The sequence below is a fragment of the Juglans regia genome, chromosome 14, assembly GCF_001411555.2.
Source record: "Juglans regia cultivar Chandler chromosome 14, Walnut 2.0, whole genome shotgun sequence".
NCBI lineage: Eukaryota > Viridiplantae > Streptophyta > Magnoliopsida > Fagales > Juglandaceae > Juglans > Juglans regia.
The window spans coordinates 3805222-3823229 of record NC_049914.1 but is presented as its reverse complement, the minus strand read 5'-3'; the positions used below and the strand labels follow the sequence as shown (position 1 = coordinate 3823229).

The 18008-nt window shown below is 33.7% G+C and overlaps 2 protein-coding genes across 2 annotated transcripts; both read right to left on the bottom strand.

Annotated features, from left to right (window-relative positions):
* Positions 1-7076: 7076 nt before the first annotated feature.
* Positions 7077-10343, bottom strand: LOC109002164 (protein SMAX1-LIKE 3-like). Its single transcript, XM_018979801.2, has 3 exons — positions 8971-10343; positions 8617-8866; positions 7077-8525 (listed from the first exon to the last, which is right to left on the bottom strand). Exons 1-3 carry the CDS (start codon positions 10173-10175, stop codon positions 7383-7385), a joined length of 2598 nt encoding a protein of 865 aa, XP_018835346.2. The 5' UTR covers positions 10176-10343; the 3' UTR covers positions 7077-7382.
* Positions 10344-14730: 4387 nt separating this feature from the next.
* Positions 14731-15858, bottom strand: LOC109002165 (transcription repressor OFP13-like). The gene has a single exon (XM_018979802.2). The coding sequence runs from the start codon at positions 15590-15592 to the stop codon at positions 14855-14857; it is 738 nt and encodes a 245-aa protein (XP_018835347.1). The 5' UTR covers positions 15593-15858; the 3' UTR covers positions 14731-14854.
* Between the last annotated feature and the right edge of the window lie 2150 nt (positions 15859-18008).

Here is an 18008-nt window from a genome sequence, read left to right as displayed (position 1 = left end):
CTTACAGAGTGGTTGCGATGCATTGATTCAGAAGAATAGGTGGCTACTCTCCCTAAAATTTCTTTCCCCTTTAAAAACAGTCACATCCTGAATTAAACCCACCTCTATTCTTGAATTAAGCAGTTTTAAAAATCATTGAAGCATTTCTTATATATCATGAGACCAGCTGCATATCATACAACTTTGTCAAAGTGGGAACTATGAAAACTATGAAATCCTGTTTCATTGCATTTTGAAAGCAGTTTTTGTTAATCGATCTACATGGAACGCACTTGTGCATAAAACTGGTGCAGGGAACAAAATTGAATGCACGTATGCATAAAAAAACTAATAATGATTTTGTGTCATTATGAGGGATTGTTAGAATAATTTGTAAATGGTAGCCTTTTTATGGATCGAAGGTGGTGATAATATGCAAATGATTTCCTCTTCATTTTTTGGATCTTCATAAAAAATATACAATTTGATGCATATTGATAACTCATAGCAACAAAGGTGGCATTTACAATGCAGCAAGGATTCTGATCTGAATCCTGGGAATTTCAATGAGATATTCGACATTCTTTTATTTGGAAGCAAATACTTCAAGTAAATCTACATTTTATATTCTGATTCTCACAGGACATAAACGTCAGGTCAACTTCCATGGCCACCTCCACAGAGTTTGGTGGTCCATGGCTCCATGGCCAGTTCCATGATCATAGTTAATCTTATATGATTTTGGTGATTTATTTGATGATAGAAAATAGATCCGGAAGTATTTGGTTTAAACAAGTTGGAAATTTGGATGTTGATCTCAAACATTGAAAACCAATTAAGATCATAAAATCCCAAAGCACCTAGGGTGTTAGACCATGTTCTCTTTACTTTTATCAATCAATCTACTTGTGTTTATCAAATTACATGTGGAAGTGGTGCTCAGTACGGGATCCCATACCAGTTTTCTTCAATTATTCACTGATTATTGCGAGTTGGAGATCCAAGAAGTTCCTTTACTTTCCTGTAAAACTCACTTGTAACAGAAGGGCTTTAAAAAAGTTGGTGCCTTTATAGAGAACGGCCATTGCCTTGTTTCTTTTCCTAAAGGCTGCAAAAGCTCAAGCTGTGGAAACTTTGTCTCCATTAACGATCCTTTCACAAGTGAAGAGGGAAAGTTACGTTGCCTTTAAAAGTATGTACATTTTGAATACTTTAAAGCATTAATGACCCCTAAAAAGAATACAATTAGTGGGATCATATGCTTTTCCAATTCTCTTTTTTCCTTTGCCTTTTTCCATTTGTAATGATCTCTAGATTATGTTCCAATTGCTAGCATCTATACAAACATATATATATAATATAATGCCATATGCAGTTGTGGAGTGGGCAAGCGTCGTGCAGTAGCTTTGAAAAAGAATGAGATCCACTATTAAAAAATTATTTTTTTTTATGTGGGTCTCGTATTTATTCACTTTTTTTAAAATAATTGTACTGCACTTGCGTACTCACTATTGCAACTATCATTTCTAATATATATATATATTAACTAATAACAATACCTGCTGAAACAAATCTTCTCGACCAGCGAGGATTTGATCGTGTACTGCAATAATCCAGGTCCCTTTAGTAACACTGCAGAGTGAAAAGCAAGAAATACAAAGACTGAGCACCCTAATCATACCCTCCTTTTACACTCTTATGAATGGTGTTGGTAATGGTTTATCTGCAGAAGTGAGTGTCAACTGTTGGCATAGTTCCGGCCGGGGAGGTCCATTGGGCAGTAGGCCAGGGAGATTTGGCACCAGATAAATCCATTGGCAGAAGCCTTCTTTTGATCAGTATACTGTATATATAGCATGTACATAGGGAGATAACCAAGCGGCAGACTGGTTGGCAAAACAAGGAGCATATATACGACAATACGAAGGAATTCTTGGAGGATCAGAGCATCCTTAAAGAGATTAAAGGCATACTTAGAAGAGTTTTGGTATGTACAAACAAATTTGCATATCAATCTGCGTACTAATGTTGTTGCCTTCATGTTCTAAATTTAAATTAGCACTATTTTCAATAAAATCTACTTTCTGACCAATCATATTGAATGAGTGCGCGTATTAGTACACATAATCGTTTACAATTAAATTTTTCCTACTTACTTAGAATAGATAAAGCAGGCATGCTAGTTTTACATTGTAAATGATCATCTGGGTTACAAGAATTTTAGGCATTCAATTATCACGTTCATCATATTGATACATGGATTTCTCAATGATGAAATATTTACAAAATGTTGGCAAATGTGGAAAGTGAGATGTCCAGCCAAAAGGAAGTTACCACGTTGTGAATTTTTTCAAATTCCCATACGCATTGATAAAGGAAAAAAGTTGTAGTAGGTCTACTTCTTTTTACAATATAAGGATTGTAATCTCTCTTCAACAAGAAAATAATATCTTGTAACATACTCCAAGTTAACTTCTTTTTCATGCCTTGCCACCCTTTTTTACTCATCAATCTCCTGCCCGCATCCTTGTATGTGACACTGCCCCACACGAAGCTTAGCCAGCTCTTTGTCTCTCTCTCCCACATACACTAAGTGCTTTATGCATCTAACTAATCATGTTTATCAGATATGATATGAACTTGTTGATCACAGAAGACCCAAAAGCAGTCTGATATTCATGTGAGGCTCCAGAGAGAGAAGATGATTCCGTTCCACTTTGAGTCTTTGACTATTATTGGGAGTTGGAGATCCAAGGCGTCCCTTACTTTCATGTAAAATTCACTTACGATAGAAAGAGGAGCTTTAAAAAGTTGGAGGTCTTATGGAAAACAGCCGTCGCCTGCTTTCTTTCCCTAAAGACTGCCCAAAGCTCAAGCTAATGAAACTTTGTCTCTACACCAATCCTTTTGTGCAGTGGACATGGCCACCTCTCTCACTCTCTCTCTCTCTCTCTCTCTGAAGTTTAATGGTGTGGAAGCTTGTCTTGGGTGGTAGTGTTTGTTTCAATTCAAAAGTAGACATGTTGCCTCAAAAGTACATACATTTTGACTACTTTAAAGTATAAGTTCTTAAAAGAATAAGATCAGTGGCTTCATGATCTTCAAATTCTCTTTTCCTTTCCCTCTGTAATTTTTTTTTTTTTTTTTTTAAACTGCAGTGATTTCTAGATTACGTTCTGAGAGCATATGTCGAAATCGGGTCTTGAGCAAGATCTTCTTTATAATTAAAGAGCCTTTATGGCTTTATGCCATTGGGATGATCTTCTTTATAATTAAAGAACCTTTATGGCTTTATGCCATTGGGATGAGTAAGTAGCTCGATGATAGATTTCCATAAGAACGATAACTACAGTAGTTCTAATGATATATTCTGAACCAATTTATGTTTCCGTGCAACAAACAAATCAACTGTCCTTTTTTCTGGGTCCTAGTTTACAGTTTGAACTTTGAATAATCCCCCATCTTGGACATTGCAGAGTAGGAAACGGGCCAAACAGCTAACTCTTCAAGAAGGTGTTTGCATGTTCCCCTCATGCATGCAATGACACTTCTAATGGAGAAAGATGGAGCCAAAGTTTTAGTTTAGAATTTTCTCTACATTTCAGATCCACCTTCTTGTAAAGACTTTATCATCGGATCAAGTCATAATGATATATAGAGTAGCGGCTCAAGCAAGCTTGCAAAACCAGTGATTTCAGCCTTAATTTTGCCTTCCAATCCACCTAGTTTAATTCAGTTTCCCCCACTCACTACAACTATATTGATCAAGCACCTTAATTTCAACCCTTCATGCCTTATATATTCTTCTCCTGAGAGAGAGAACGAAGAAAGGAAAAAAAAAATGTTTTCTGTCGCCACGCACCTTCTGTTGTTTTATACAGTGCTGCTCAGTTAAGAAAAATATGGAATATGATGCATTTTTTTCTTTTAAAGAAGATAACGGTATCTTAATTTTATTGATAGCTCTCACTTTTAGTAGAAGAAACCCGTGATTACAACCAGATATATGGAGATTACAAATAAGCATAAAGATCTAAACACAGGTATCAAAAACCAAAATACCCAACCATAAACTAAGAAAACCAAAAAATTACAAACTAAATAAAAAGAACAACATTAAGAAACCAACCTGCAAGAAATCACACATATAAGAAAATAAAAAAGAGACGAGAAGTAAAATTCAAGTACCTTACTTTGATAACCTCAAATAAGGAAAACCAATTTTGTCCATGCGAAGAAAACCTCTTAACTGACTAGATAAAGTATTTCTATAATCAATCCAGTCTGTATTTAAACCCACAGCACCCTGCTTAGCAAGAAAATCAGCCTCAACATTACATTCACGATAGATATGAGTAATTTTATAGTCAGTAGAATATCATGCATTTGGAGGTACATTTCCAAGAAGATGCCCCCTTTTTTTTTTATCAAGTTTCCTAATAAAGTCATCAAGGATTTCATATAAGAAAAACAGCGAATTAACATAAACAAAAAATGCAAGAAAATTAACTAAGTAAATGAACAATAATAGGCTCTCACACAGCAACAGTATAGGCGATTGTCGCTGGCCATCCTGAACAAGTGATAATCTAGGAGGATATAACTCCCGAAAATTGTAAATATCATACTATCATTTCACTTTTATCTTATGGACGCGACATTTGTATATAAATCTTTTGACCTTCCACACTGTTACTTTTTCACCACTAAATTAATGAAATGGCATTTCCTTTTTGGGTACATCTTGTGATTATCATTTCTGAGAATTTCATGTAAAAACAATTGATTTTATATTCTTTTTGGGCAATTATCTCAATAAGAGTCAGAGGTGATCACCATGACTACTTAAAGAGAAAAACCTCGATTAAGGTTTCAACTTTGCTTGCTATGCGAGGCCACTCATGATTTCTTGTACGCAGGGGAAGGTATACAACTTTAATCCGACCAAATTTCTCAAAGCTAATATCGATTTTTTTCCCTTTTTTTTTTTTGCTGATTTTCCCTTTTTTTCTTTTATACTTTTAAGATGATATGTTCCCCCTAAAACCACTATTTTTTTCGGTTTTTCCTTTGCTTTGAGCAAGAACAATCAATACCCATATCAAGATTAGTCTTTGTTTTCTTATATAATTTTCATGTTAGGCCGGATTTGGCATCATATATATACACAATATCTTCTCATATCTTATTAGGCTTATCGTGTCAATTTGCAGGATTAACATTCAGAATTAGGATTGATAATTCGTATCATCGTGTTAAGTTCGAATTCATGTATCAAGTCTATCTTAATCTTAATCATCTGATTAAACAAATTAATCAACCCTCTCGATATTAATCTACTTATTTCATGTCAAGTTCGTGTCAAACAACCAACAAAACAATGAGTAGTTTTGTTCCAACGTATATACTACCAAGTTCATCTAGTGGGAAGGTTGCTTTTTTTGAGTCTACTCGCAGCCTACCGAAAGACATTCTGTGAATTGTTCGTATGGATAAAACTAGTCTACACGTTCTCTTACTGGCCTTTTATTTTATTTTGGTTTATCTTTATCATTTGCTGTTTTGGAGGCTTTGATTAGTTTGCTGATTTTGTTCTAATGTACGGTATAGTGTTTAGGTAGTTTGGATGCCTGGGTTTGGTTTTCTAGCTAGTTAGTTTTGAATATGTATAATCCTCAGGTGTCAAGTTGTATATATATACACACTACCAAGTTCAAAATATAGCGTGACCATAAAGTAGGAGCTCTGTCCGATGGCCATTTGTCATGTTTTATATTGGAGGGTCCAATGCCCTGTATATTACTGAAAAGTATGGTACTTAAAAGAATCTTGAACTTGAGAGAAGCACAAATTAACATGTTTATTGGAGAAGATTAACTAGATCTGCATCCAAAACAAATGTGCAATCATCAAATAATTAAGCGTACTTGAAACCACTAAAGAAGATGTTGAAAGATCGACAGTACTCATCTATCTGTCAAAACATCATAAGATTTAACAATGACATAAAAAAATAGACATTCTCAACAAAGTAAAGAAGAGAACAAAATAAAAGTAAAGAAAGTATGCATAAGTGATCAGGTGAGCAACTCATAAGGTCCCACTCTGTAATATTTCAAAAAGAAAAAAAAAAAAAAAAAAGACATCAATACTCGAGTGATTGTTGTACTTGTAAGTTCCTTGAATACATATTTATACTTTTGATTCTATATATGGCTGATTTCAAATTTGTGATGATGATGATGATGATGTTCCTTTAGTGATTCTAAAGCAATATGGTCTGCAGATTAGATGCTTCTCTTTGTCTTTATATTGATCTTCTTCAGCGCAGACATGACTTTTCCAAGATGATCGAGAATGTTAGGTCTTAATACCAACCGCATATCTTTTTTTTAAAAAAAAAATAAAAAATGAAATTCATCTCTACATCTAGGAAAAGTGATATATGCTTTTAATTAGGCTTGTGGAAGATTTTTCTATTCTCTTTATAAAGTAGCCTTACCTTTACATGATGATAACAATTAAGGGTGTTTGAGTTTCTTCTTTATTTTGCTTTGCTAGCTGCTCCTCAAAGAGAGAGAGAGAGAGAGAGAGAGAGAGATGCTTTACTACGTAAGGAGTTTCTGCTGCATGTATGAATAAGATCAACATGTGATGCAGAATTTGAAGTTGGGTTTATGACTTTTTATGTTCAAAATATGGAATGATCACTTTGTCTCAGTTTCTCTCAAAACACAGGTTGGAAATGAGAGAATAAGAATTATCCAGTCTCCTTTAGAACATTGTGCAATCATTGTCCAATGCTTTTCAAATCCAATAATAAACTAATATTGCAGCATGGGATGTGCTGATCAAATGCTTTCTGCAATATCACTTCCCATATAATTTATTTGTTTTGCATCCATTGAATCATGATTGCCTTTCAGTTTACAAACAGGACTAACGAAGCAGCCACGAAAATAATAGATTTCAGAAAACAGGAGCTAGGCCTGGCCGCTTGATCAATATGCTGTTATGCAGGAGTTTCGAACCAGAAATCATACTTTGAAGATTGAAAATTGAGAACAAAAAAAAAAAAGAGGAAGAAAGCTGATAACTTAATAAACGGCTGCAATCTGAAATCATAAATCCCAAAGAAAAGGAAAAAAATATTTCGCAGTGCAGCGTGCAACCTGTTACATGCAGCAATAAGAACGTCAAAGATAAACCAATATACATAGCTCTGCATGGCCAAATCCTACCACTACTAACACAGGAAAATCCTCGTGAACGGCCTGTATTTTCCCGTCTTTTTCGTTTATCCCTCACCAAAAGCCTGTATTAAAAAGATTAAAAAAAAAACAACAACAACAAAAAGTATCTGCCCTGTTAGAAGATCAATCCATATTCCTCCTGTTACAAAATCACAACTCTTGAACTTTGAAGGCAACTTGCATATCCACAGATTCCAGAATCCCAATGACACCAACTGAATATTTTTTATCTCCATTGTCTTCTACGATCGAAATATTCAAATCTAGTGAGAGGGATGGGCTTTTCTCAACCAAGTCATCCTCAATATTGGTTTTTTGATCATTCTCAGCTGCATGTTTTTGCTTTTTTGGGGAAGAGCAGGCTCTGGACACTGAGCTGGAACTTTCGCAACTGAAAATGATAATGGCATCCATAAGAGAGACAGTATCACCTCCGGGAAGAATTACTCTTCCACTTTTAATTGCTTGCTTGATAGCCTTTTGAGAACAGTAATCAAGTTGATCTACGTCTTCCATGAAGAACACACGATGAGGATTCTCATTCACTGCTTCGCCAAATTTATCAAGATAGCTGGAACCGAGTTCACCTGATCTCGTTCTTTTGTTTTTGGATTCCGCAGTTGAATCTGAGAAACTGCTCAAACAAACCGAAACAAAGTTGCTTTGAGAGCCAAAAACAAGTTTACCAAGCTCCCTTGCAATCTTTTCCTTGCCATCATTATCAACACCTAAGAAGAACATCCAAGTTTCTTCTTTGCTTTCTCTGTCTTTCAAATTGCATTTCCTTATGCTTTTCCCAGACCTGCACTGAAGGATAGCTGTCGCAATCTCAGGAATAATCTCTTTCTGCCAGGAAACCTTTTTCTCTAATGCATCACATAGTATCTTCAAGTTCTCAGCATTAAGCTCTCTAAACATCTGAAGGCCAACCATATCCTCCATTACCTCACTTGAAGAAGCCGAGTTAGGGCTAGAATTTGGATTCGACAAAAGGTCTGGTTTAGGGCCATTTCTCTCTGGAATGAACTCTCTCAAATTGCTTTCATAGCCTTCATCATTAGTTTCAGACATCCAAAACTGCGGTTCACTTGGAGTCTGTTTGGGTTCGAAGGTGATAGGCCAACTGAAGTGGGTCTGACGCAAGTCGGAGTTGCGCTCGTATGAAGAGACTGATGTGGAGGAAGGAGAGGGCGAAGTGAAAATGAAGGTTTTGTGAGGGATATTAGGGTGCTTATGGCCTGAACTGCAGAATGAGTTCCATTTCTTGCGGAGATCCCTGACAGTAGTAAATTCCTGCGTTAATACAGATACGAAAGCAAGTTAGAGTAGAAATTTTATCGAGAAAATAGTTTTGATGGTGAAAATGAATGAATAAGACTGAAACCTGATCACTCAAAGACTCTTTTCTGCTGTCTTCCTTCGACTGTCGGAGCCATGAAGGCAAGCTTGAGGTAGTGGAAATGGCGGCTGTCTCTTTGTTACAAAAGCTGTCACTAGCAATGTTTTGAACTTCTCTGTTGAACTTGGCCATGCAATCGTTGCAGCAAGTTAGGCGCTCATCAAATCCAGTTTCAAGTAGTTGCAAAGCAGGCACTGTGTCGGATACCTTGCTTCTGACTTGAGCTTGCAAATTACTGGGAAATCAACAAAGAGTTAATTTAAAAAACCCAAATAAAAAAAAAAAAAAAAAAGAAACAGAAGCGGATCATGAGTGTCAAATTTACTACACGAAATTTACCTTTCAAGATTGAGAGTTAGGCTCAAGCTGCCAACCGGTATAGTAAGAGGGTGAAGATCCCAAATAGTCTCAAGAGAAGGGTAGCCTGTTTTGCATTTCATGTAAGTCTGAAAAGTGGCAATCCCAAAGAGCCAAAATCTTGATCCAGCTTCACCAATTCCACACATCAATCCTTTAAGCCCCATGATTATGTGCTCCACGGGACAGTAGTACTTTCTCCTTTCTTCGCCATAAGCTGACCAAAACTCAGAAGTACATTTGAGATCACCAAGATACAAGACAACCCCTCCTGTAATATAAGATTTCACTAGGCACCCAAGTTCCGTCAGCTTCTGCTCAACATCCTCCTTGGAGGAGTTCCTCAGAGAGAAGAGAGGAAGACTAATAAATTTCATATACCTCAACTCCCCGGGAACATCTCCTCTTTCAAATTTTTCCATCACTCCCCTAAACACGCCCTCAGCGCTTGCCAGACACTCTCCCACAATAACAGTGTTTCTTTTTCTTTTGTTCGAGAGTTCATTCAACACACTCATTACATCTTCACTCCTGAATTGATCCAAGGATTTACCTTGTGACACTTTGAACTGACTAAAATGTGGAGAAAGATGCATATTAGTACCTAGAACCAGAGCCTTGGTGCTTTCCAGCTTGGACTGGCTACTCATAGAAGGACTTCTATTTTGAGAACAAATCTCCAAGGAAACAGCTTGTTCTACCCTATTTTTCACTTGGGTGCTCGAAAAACCAGCCTCTCTCATGACTCGACTAACACTTGGGTCATCTAAAATAGATATTATGAGCTGTTCTAACTCTATTTTTAGAGCTAATATAGGCTGTTGCTGGTTTTCAATAGAGCCACGGCGTTGGTGAGCCTGCGCCCTTTTGAAGGCTGCAACCAAGGCATTGGAGAGGGAAGGGGTCAAGTAGCGAGGGCCTAGTAGAGGGCTTGCAGAGGAGGCAGGGAGGCGGTTGAGCGCAACATTGAAGCAAAGCTCTAGAGCCTTGCATTGGAGGGGGTGAGAATGGGATTGAAGGCAGGCCCTTTTCAGAAGACCAGTGGAGGATGAAAGCATGGCATTAGCAACATGGAGAGGAGTCACTTGAGCATGACCTCGGCGTTTAGCAAGGCTAACCGCTTGTTTCACTATGTTTGTTGCCTCAGCAGTTAGACCGTGCTGTATACTGCAAAGGCTGGATCTCATCTTCTTAATTTTTACTGAATATTCACAGCTACAATCCTCTCTCTATATAAAGAAAGGACACTAGAGACTCTTATAAAGGGTTTTGGCTTAATGGGTTTAATTTGGATAGAGAGAAAAAAATGCTTTAAACCATTGTTGAGGGAGCTAGGCGACTAATGAAGAACTTGTTATCTGGTTTATATTTCGGTTGAGGAGACTGAAGATCAGGCTCTGTGTCAGATATTATGGGATGTGGGTTTATGCTTTTCTTGTTAGTGAGGGAAATTTTGTCCTTGTGTGCTTTGCATGTGAAAGTGGACTGCATGTGATGCAACTTTGCCTCTCTCTCTCTCTCTCTCTCTCTCTCTCTAGACATAAAGGAATGTAGATGATTAAAAGCTGGTCTCACAATATTGTGCAGACTATAAAATATATCTTAAAGCACTCAACTTTAAACACTAGGAATGAAATAATCACTTTTGTTAAGAATAAGCTCAAAACTAGATGATGAAAAAGAGAAAGAGAAAAGGTGGAAAAAGAGAAAGCAAAAAAAGGGAGCTGGGTCGTCCACCATTAACCAGACCTGAGAAAAAGATAGGAGGGAGGACTGGCTGTCTGTCTGTTTGGAGGAACAGGAAACTGTGCTTCCCATTTCTTCTTCTTTCTTCTTTTTCAAACCTCTGCTCTTCAAGAGGCCTGAGAGGAATAATGCCTTTGATGATAATTAAATGAGAAATAAAACATCTTCCCTCTCTTCAATCCAAAAAACAAAAAAAAACTAAACTAAAGATGGCTTTGAGGTACCCTTTTAAATCCTGGGTTCTGTTTGCCACAATCTTGCATGAACAATTTGCAAATTCAATTTTTATCTCAATATATATAGTTTTTATAAGTATTTGCATGATCATAAATATTTTTGTTTTCTACTTTAAAATCTTCTTAATTCGAAAAAATGAATGTGGAGATGAAGGAAGAGATAATTAGTGATCTAGTGATTGTTCTATGAAAAAATTAAGTATATGAATTAGAGTAATTATTTGTACAAATCTCAAGAATACAAGTCTTGCGCAGATTCTTTGTAAAAAAAATCCCACACCATAAAAAATGTAAAAAAATATATTTTTTTAATAGTCTACTTTTTTATAAAAAATCTCATCTCATCTCATCTTATCATTATAATTTTTTTAAACTCTCACATAAAATATAATAAATAATTTAATTTTTTTAAATTTTAAAATAAAAATAATATTTTATTTAATTTTTAATAAAACATCTCATCTCATATCAAACTGTCGAACCAAACGAGAACTCACACACGGTGTTATTTTTTTTTAGCAGTTCGACGCAGCCCGGACCGTGACAAACTGACAATGGTATTGGGGTCTCATCTTTGGTCATTGTTGGGCTTCACCGTGGGCCGAGAATGACATTCTGTGGGCTTGAGGCTCAGGTCGAAAAATGAAAAGGAAAACTCATGAACAAGTAGGACTGTTGGAGAAATCAGAAAAAGCATCAACTCTCACAAAATGTGATTCGGTGTTATTTTTCTTAGCATTTTAACGGGACCGTGGCAGACTGACCGTTTGGGATCTAAAAAATGGGATCCCATTGTTATGATTTACTTTCGTTCATATAATCTTTTTAAATTTGTTACAATGTAAACTTGTTAAAAATATAATACAAATAATTAATCTTTTTAAAATTTTAAAACAAATGTAATTTTACATGATATCAGAACAGAAATTTTGTGTTCGAATATTAACTTTATACTTTAACCAGAAATGAAATTAGGATGTTGCCGCAGGCTGTTGTGACAATATGACCGGGTCTTCTTGATTCATGATCTGCACTATATTTCCTCCATATTCTCTGTTCTTCCTTCACTTTTGGGTTGAATTTTCTGCCATGTTTTTGAAGATTTTGATTTTCTTTCAACATTCTGACTGCTCATTTTTGAGATTTGACCAGCTTTGATGCTCTGTATCATCACATGATGACATCCACATCCAGTACTTGCATGCATGAGATAATATCCAATTTGCATAGTGTTTGACATTATTTCAGAACCTCCCCTGCATAGTTTTCCCCCTTTGACATTATTTCAGAACCTCCCATCATGTGCATAGTACTGTTGATGATATCTTAAGAACATTCTTATTGGATTAACTAAAAGTTAAATTTAATGAGTATTTAATTATTAAAGAATAAAATATGCTCACATTAGATTAGTCAAATTCTAAATATTTAGAATTTGACTACAGTGACTTTCAAAAGTTTTTCTAAATTTGAAGGTTATTGTACATACATCAAATATATATTTTATTAATTATTTATCTCTCCCTTTCTTTCTATCACATATTTTATCACAATTAATATATTAATTTAACTTAGTGATATATTAATTTAATAATAACATGATTAGTAATTAACATATAATAAGTAGAATGGTAAAATATGATAAAATTAAATAAATTAATAATTAAATAAATTAAATATTTTTAAAATTATTAGTTATTCATTACCATATAATGAATAAATATATAATCTAATGTAGAGATTTGATGTGAATAACTAAAATCAAATTCATCTTATATTATTTTATTATTATATAATTAAAAAATAGTTATTCCAATGTGAAGATTTATGTGAATGGAATAGTTAAAAATCAAATTTCTCTTACATTCATCAAAACAGTCATTTAACTTTGGCTAATCCAATGAGAGTGCTCTAAGAGTAAGAAAAAAATTACTTTGACTCTCAATTGTACTGCTCAATTTAATCATTTGATAATTTTTATTTTATTTAGTAATTAAGAAAGTGATTTTAAGTGTATTAATATTTTTTTTTAATTTTTTTAAATATTTAAATATATTAAAAAATGTGAAAAAAAATTAAAAAAAAATTAAAAAAATAACAAGCGGTGAACTTGAGCGGGTTACTCTAGCGGTAGAATTGCCCAACTCTAAGCTATGTTTGGCAAGGGAGAGTACTTGAGGTACTCTCACTACTATTATTTACTTTATTATTACTTTTTACCTACTTTTTTGCTATTCATTATTTTTCACTTACTTTTTATTACTATTTAATATTTTATTATTACTTTTTCATTACATTTTTACTATTATTCACAAATATTCTCAATATTTTTCACTACCCAAATGTACCCAAATAATACTGGATAAAATTTCAACTAAACAAGTCTCCGGCAATCCCTCTATAAAAAAAGTGAGTCTTACAAATACTTGTACTTATCTATTTAAGATTTATATAAATTATTTTCTTATATCTGAATGAATAGTGATTTGTACTTAAAAGAGGAGAAAGGTCTATATATTTTCAGTTCTCTCTCTAATAATACTACCAGCTTCTTAAAAATAATAATAAAAAAAAAAAAAAAGGCATCGGATTATAGGGATATGATCAAAGGCTATACATGGTTCAATAATGCAGGAGATATATAAGAAGCTAAGCCTATAATGAAAGGAGAAACAGGCTGTGGGAGACAGCTTGGAAAGTGGCAGCCTAACCTGAATCAGCCTTTCTCCATTTCATCAACCAACTTTATAAATACTAATTTCTGCGGTGGAGCTTATTCTCTCCAAGTTTTCGTAGCTGTCCTTGTGCCTGTTTACAATTTGTCAGAACTTTGAAAATCTCTTCCAAAGCTTCTATCATTTCATTTGTCAGATTTTCATTTAATGTAGCATGTTCTGTACATAGTGCATCTCGCTTGTATCCTACTCCCACTTGATGTTTACTTTTTCTTTTAAAATAAAATAAAATAAAAAGTAGCATTTGCTCAAAAAATATTCTCTTTAGATTAGTTAAAACTAAAATCAATGAATATTTATCTATTAAAAAGTAAAATATACTCATATTAAATTAGTCAAATTTTAAATATTTAGTATTTAACTACAGTAATTTTTAAAAGTTTTTCCAAATTTAAATGTTACTGTACATACATTAAATACATATTTTATTAATTATTTCTCTCTCACTTTCTTTCTATAACATATTTTATCACAATTAATATATTAATTTGACTTAGTGATATATTAATTTAATAAGAACATGATTATTAATTAAGATATAATAAGTAGAATAGTAAAATATGATAAAATTAAATAAATTAATAATTAAAAAAATTAAATATTTTTAAAATTAGTAGTTATTCATTACCATATAATGAATAAATGTATAATCTAATATGGAGACTTAATGTGAATAACCAAAATCAAATTCATCTTATACTATTTTATTATTATATAATAAAAAAATAGTTATTTTAATGTAGAGATTTATGTAAATGGAATAGTCAAAAGTCAAATTTTTTTTATATTCATTAAAATTATCCTTTAATTTTGATTAATCTAATGAAAGTGCTCTAAGAGATAGATCAATGGTGAAAACATATTTGTAATATCACGTAATTATTTTTCAAAACATAATAAAATTTATATAAAAAAATTAAATTTTTAATAATAAATTCTAATTTTTTTAAAGGGATTTCACGATATTTATCAATTGAGTTCTTCACGATTGTACCGTAGAATCGAGACAATTAATAAGCATGAATACATGATACTGCATAAAAAAGAAAAGTGAAAAGTAACATATCGCAAGGTAAATATATTGTCAGCTTTTAACCTACTAATATACACAGAAAAGTGATGCATTAAAAGCTAGCTAAGACATTATTATTACCGTATGATCTGGTCTACCTCCTCAATCTCAATCTGACCATGATCAACAGATGAACATAATAATGCAGAGGAAGAAAGAGAATTAGAAGAAGAAGAAACAGCAGAAAAATAAGAAGTTGAATCATGAGAACATGATGAAGTAGTTGCAGCAAGCTGACCAACAAGCAGATCCACAAAGGCTCCGACAATAAATCCATGATTCTTCTTCCCGTTCATCCTCAAATACCACCCCAGCAACTCCTCCAAGCAACCCCAGTCTTTCACCCCATGAGATTCCACCATCTCCTCCATTGACCTCTTGAAATCAATATACGGATCCTTCGACTCCATCGCTAAAACTACGCTCTCTTTGAATGGAAAGCCGCTATGATGATCATTATCTTTCGCCAGCTTCTTCTCTAAGATGGAGCTCGTATCACCGGGCTCGAAAAACAGCCTCTCGGACCTCACTCCCCGCACCACCATTTCGAGTGATTCCCCGTCGAAGTACTCCTCGGACTCGGTTGAGTAGCTCGCAGATTCAGAAGAATTTGTGAACCAAGACTCTGGTGTTTCCACTTGATCTACCCCATCCATGATGGAGTCAAAGAAAACCGAGTTCACTGTCTTGAACATGTCGTCCCCAGCTCGGAAAGAAAAGGTCTTGGGATTCTTACACGAGGGCCATTGCCATGGTTGCTGCTTTGTTTCTTTGTTCTTGAAAAGTGAAGACAGTTTCATGATCTTCTTGCCCATGTTGGATCTAGATCGAAAAAGCTTGCACGGAAGTGGGTTGGAATAATGGTTTCTGGGATTGTGAATGTATATGTATCTGTGTCCTTAGAGGTTGTTGCTAATTAATGTGATCAGAGGGCTTTTCCAGTGCCATATTTAAAGGAGAGGTGAAAGGAAGTGATTAAGGAAGATGGACAGAAAATGGTAGTACTGGCCAGAACTGTGTCTTCCAATTGTAGGTTTGAAGAATTTAATGTTATTTAATGCAGCCTCACACCAACTGCAAAATCCCACAACCTTTTTGTCAACAGAAATTTTTTACTATTTCAGATAAAATAAAAATAAAACTATTTCATGAGTAACGTTACATACATATATATATATAAATATATAAATCAATGGACCGACTCCATAATTCCTTCGTTGATTAAACTATTACCTTCTACATATATACAATATTAGTTCTTGTCCATATGGGCTTAATTTTCACTCATCTACAACAACAACAACGAAAGAAAAGGAAAGAGAAAATAACAAATAATAATACATGTAATAAAATATTTAAATCCCTTGATCAGTACTCCATCTCTGTGATTCTGCATGCGGTCTAGTCGTGCTGTCCAGCTTTCAGGACGTGTCGGCTAGCATTATTTTTATATTTTATATTTTTTTAATATTTTTAAAATATATATTAATATATTAAAAATTACTTTTTTAATTATTAAATAAAAAATAAATAAATACATAAATGATCAAAATAAAAAACAAACTCAACCAACATTTTTCTTTATAAATCAAACATCTCTGTTAATTAACATATATATACTGTATACACCTATAAATTTTATCCTAAATATTACACATGCATGCACTGTAGATCACCTGGTATTGAGATTTGAGAAATGCTATAATCATAATAAAATTTTATAAAAATAAATTCACCAAACACAAAATTAAAAAAAATCAGCATTAATTGCAAGGTGATTTGTTAATGAAACGAGAGAGATATGTTAACCGGCTCAATTAATATTGTAAATAGGAACTAAAAAACATGCATGAATGAACAGTAGTACTGACAAATAATGATTTTGTTTGGTCGATAAAAAGTAACAAAATGTCTTGTAGTAAAGATATCATTATATATTTATATATATATATATATTAATCCATATTGAAATTAATATTTCACATGCTGGTATGTGGACACTATATATTGGTAATTATAAAAAGAAATTGAAACGGACATAAATTGGCAGTTTTCCAAGCTGATCTTATCATGTAAAGATAGGGAAAAAAAAATTATTATAAAGAGACAATCCTAAACAGGCAAAGTTCATGTGAGTGATTTAAGAGGTAACGTACAGTTGAATCACATATGTACTGATCTTGTGTATCCTTGCCCTTTAATTTATGAGGAGGGAAGATTTGAGACCCTAGGGATAGGCCTCTCATTTATTTGGTACTTGTTTCTTGGTACCCTAGCTATTATCTACATCTAATTTTACAGAATAATATTAGAGAAAAGTTATTATAACAGTGTATACTTTGTACTCATTACGTGGCTGTTTTTAGTTAATTATTTTCAACACTTACTTTGAGAGATATGTGATCTAGATGATGACACATTATGTGTACAAAATGAATATTCTCAATAATAATTTTTATCTATATTTATTCAATTTTACAATCCAAAAATTTCTGCACTTTTTTTAAAAAAAATAAAAAATCTATTAAAAAATAAATATTTTTTATATAAATCTCAAATTTATATATTTATTTTTTAAATATACGAGACTTGTATATTTTAAATTTATATTTCTATTGTATTTAAACATATAGTAATTTGTATATATGGAGACAGTCACGATCTACCAATTGTTGTACAAAAACTCTCACGCATGTATTGGTATCACGATAGCTGCTGAGTCATGAGTGGGCTACGTACGTACACTGCTAATTGTTTGCTGCTCATCAAATCATGCAGAAGCTCTTGGGAGAATGACAAAAAATGGTGGAACCTGTCCTATTATACATCACAGACAAATCATAATGGATTATTTAGCAGTATTGGTAACTGACAAAGCTAGATCACATGGAAGTACCTAAATGTCGATAGTCAGAAAACAGACGATCGAGCTGTCGTCTATATGCTTGTTATGGACATGATGATCATCGATCATGTACAAAACTCATTTGCACACAGTAAAAGTACTTCATATATGCATGCGTTAAATCCTTTAAATCGAACGCGATCATGTTGAAAAAGCATGCATCTTCTAATTATACGATGCCATTTCTTTTTTCCAAAACCACGCGCGCGCGCGCAGTTGTTTTGTTTCGTACGTACGAGCTGACTACAATGATATCCGCAAGTAAATAGCTCATGGCCTGGAAGCTTCCCATGATCATCAATTTCAAGTTTTGTCTCACATGCATG

Bases quoted from the DNA above. Each gene is read 5' to 3' on its own strand.
- LOC109002165 (XM_018979802.2), bottom strand. From the start codon at position 15,592: ATGGGCAAGAAGATCATGAAACTGTCTTCACTTTTCAAGAACAAAGAA.
- LOC109002164 (XM_018979801.2), bottom strand. From the start codon at position 10,175: ATGAGATCCAGCCTTTGCAGTATACAGCACGGTCTAACTGCTGAGGCA. The intron at 8,867-8,970 runs GTAAATTTCGTG...TTGATTTCCCAG, and splicing joins CTAACTCTCAATCTTGAAAG to TAATTTGCAAGCTCAAGTCA. The intron at 8,526-8,616 runs GTTTCAGTCTTA...GTATTAACGCAG, and splicing joins AAGAGTCTTTGAGTGATCAG to GAATTTACTACTGTCAGGGA.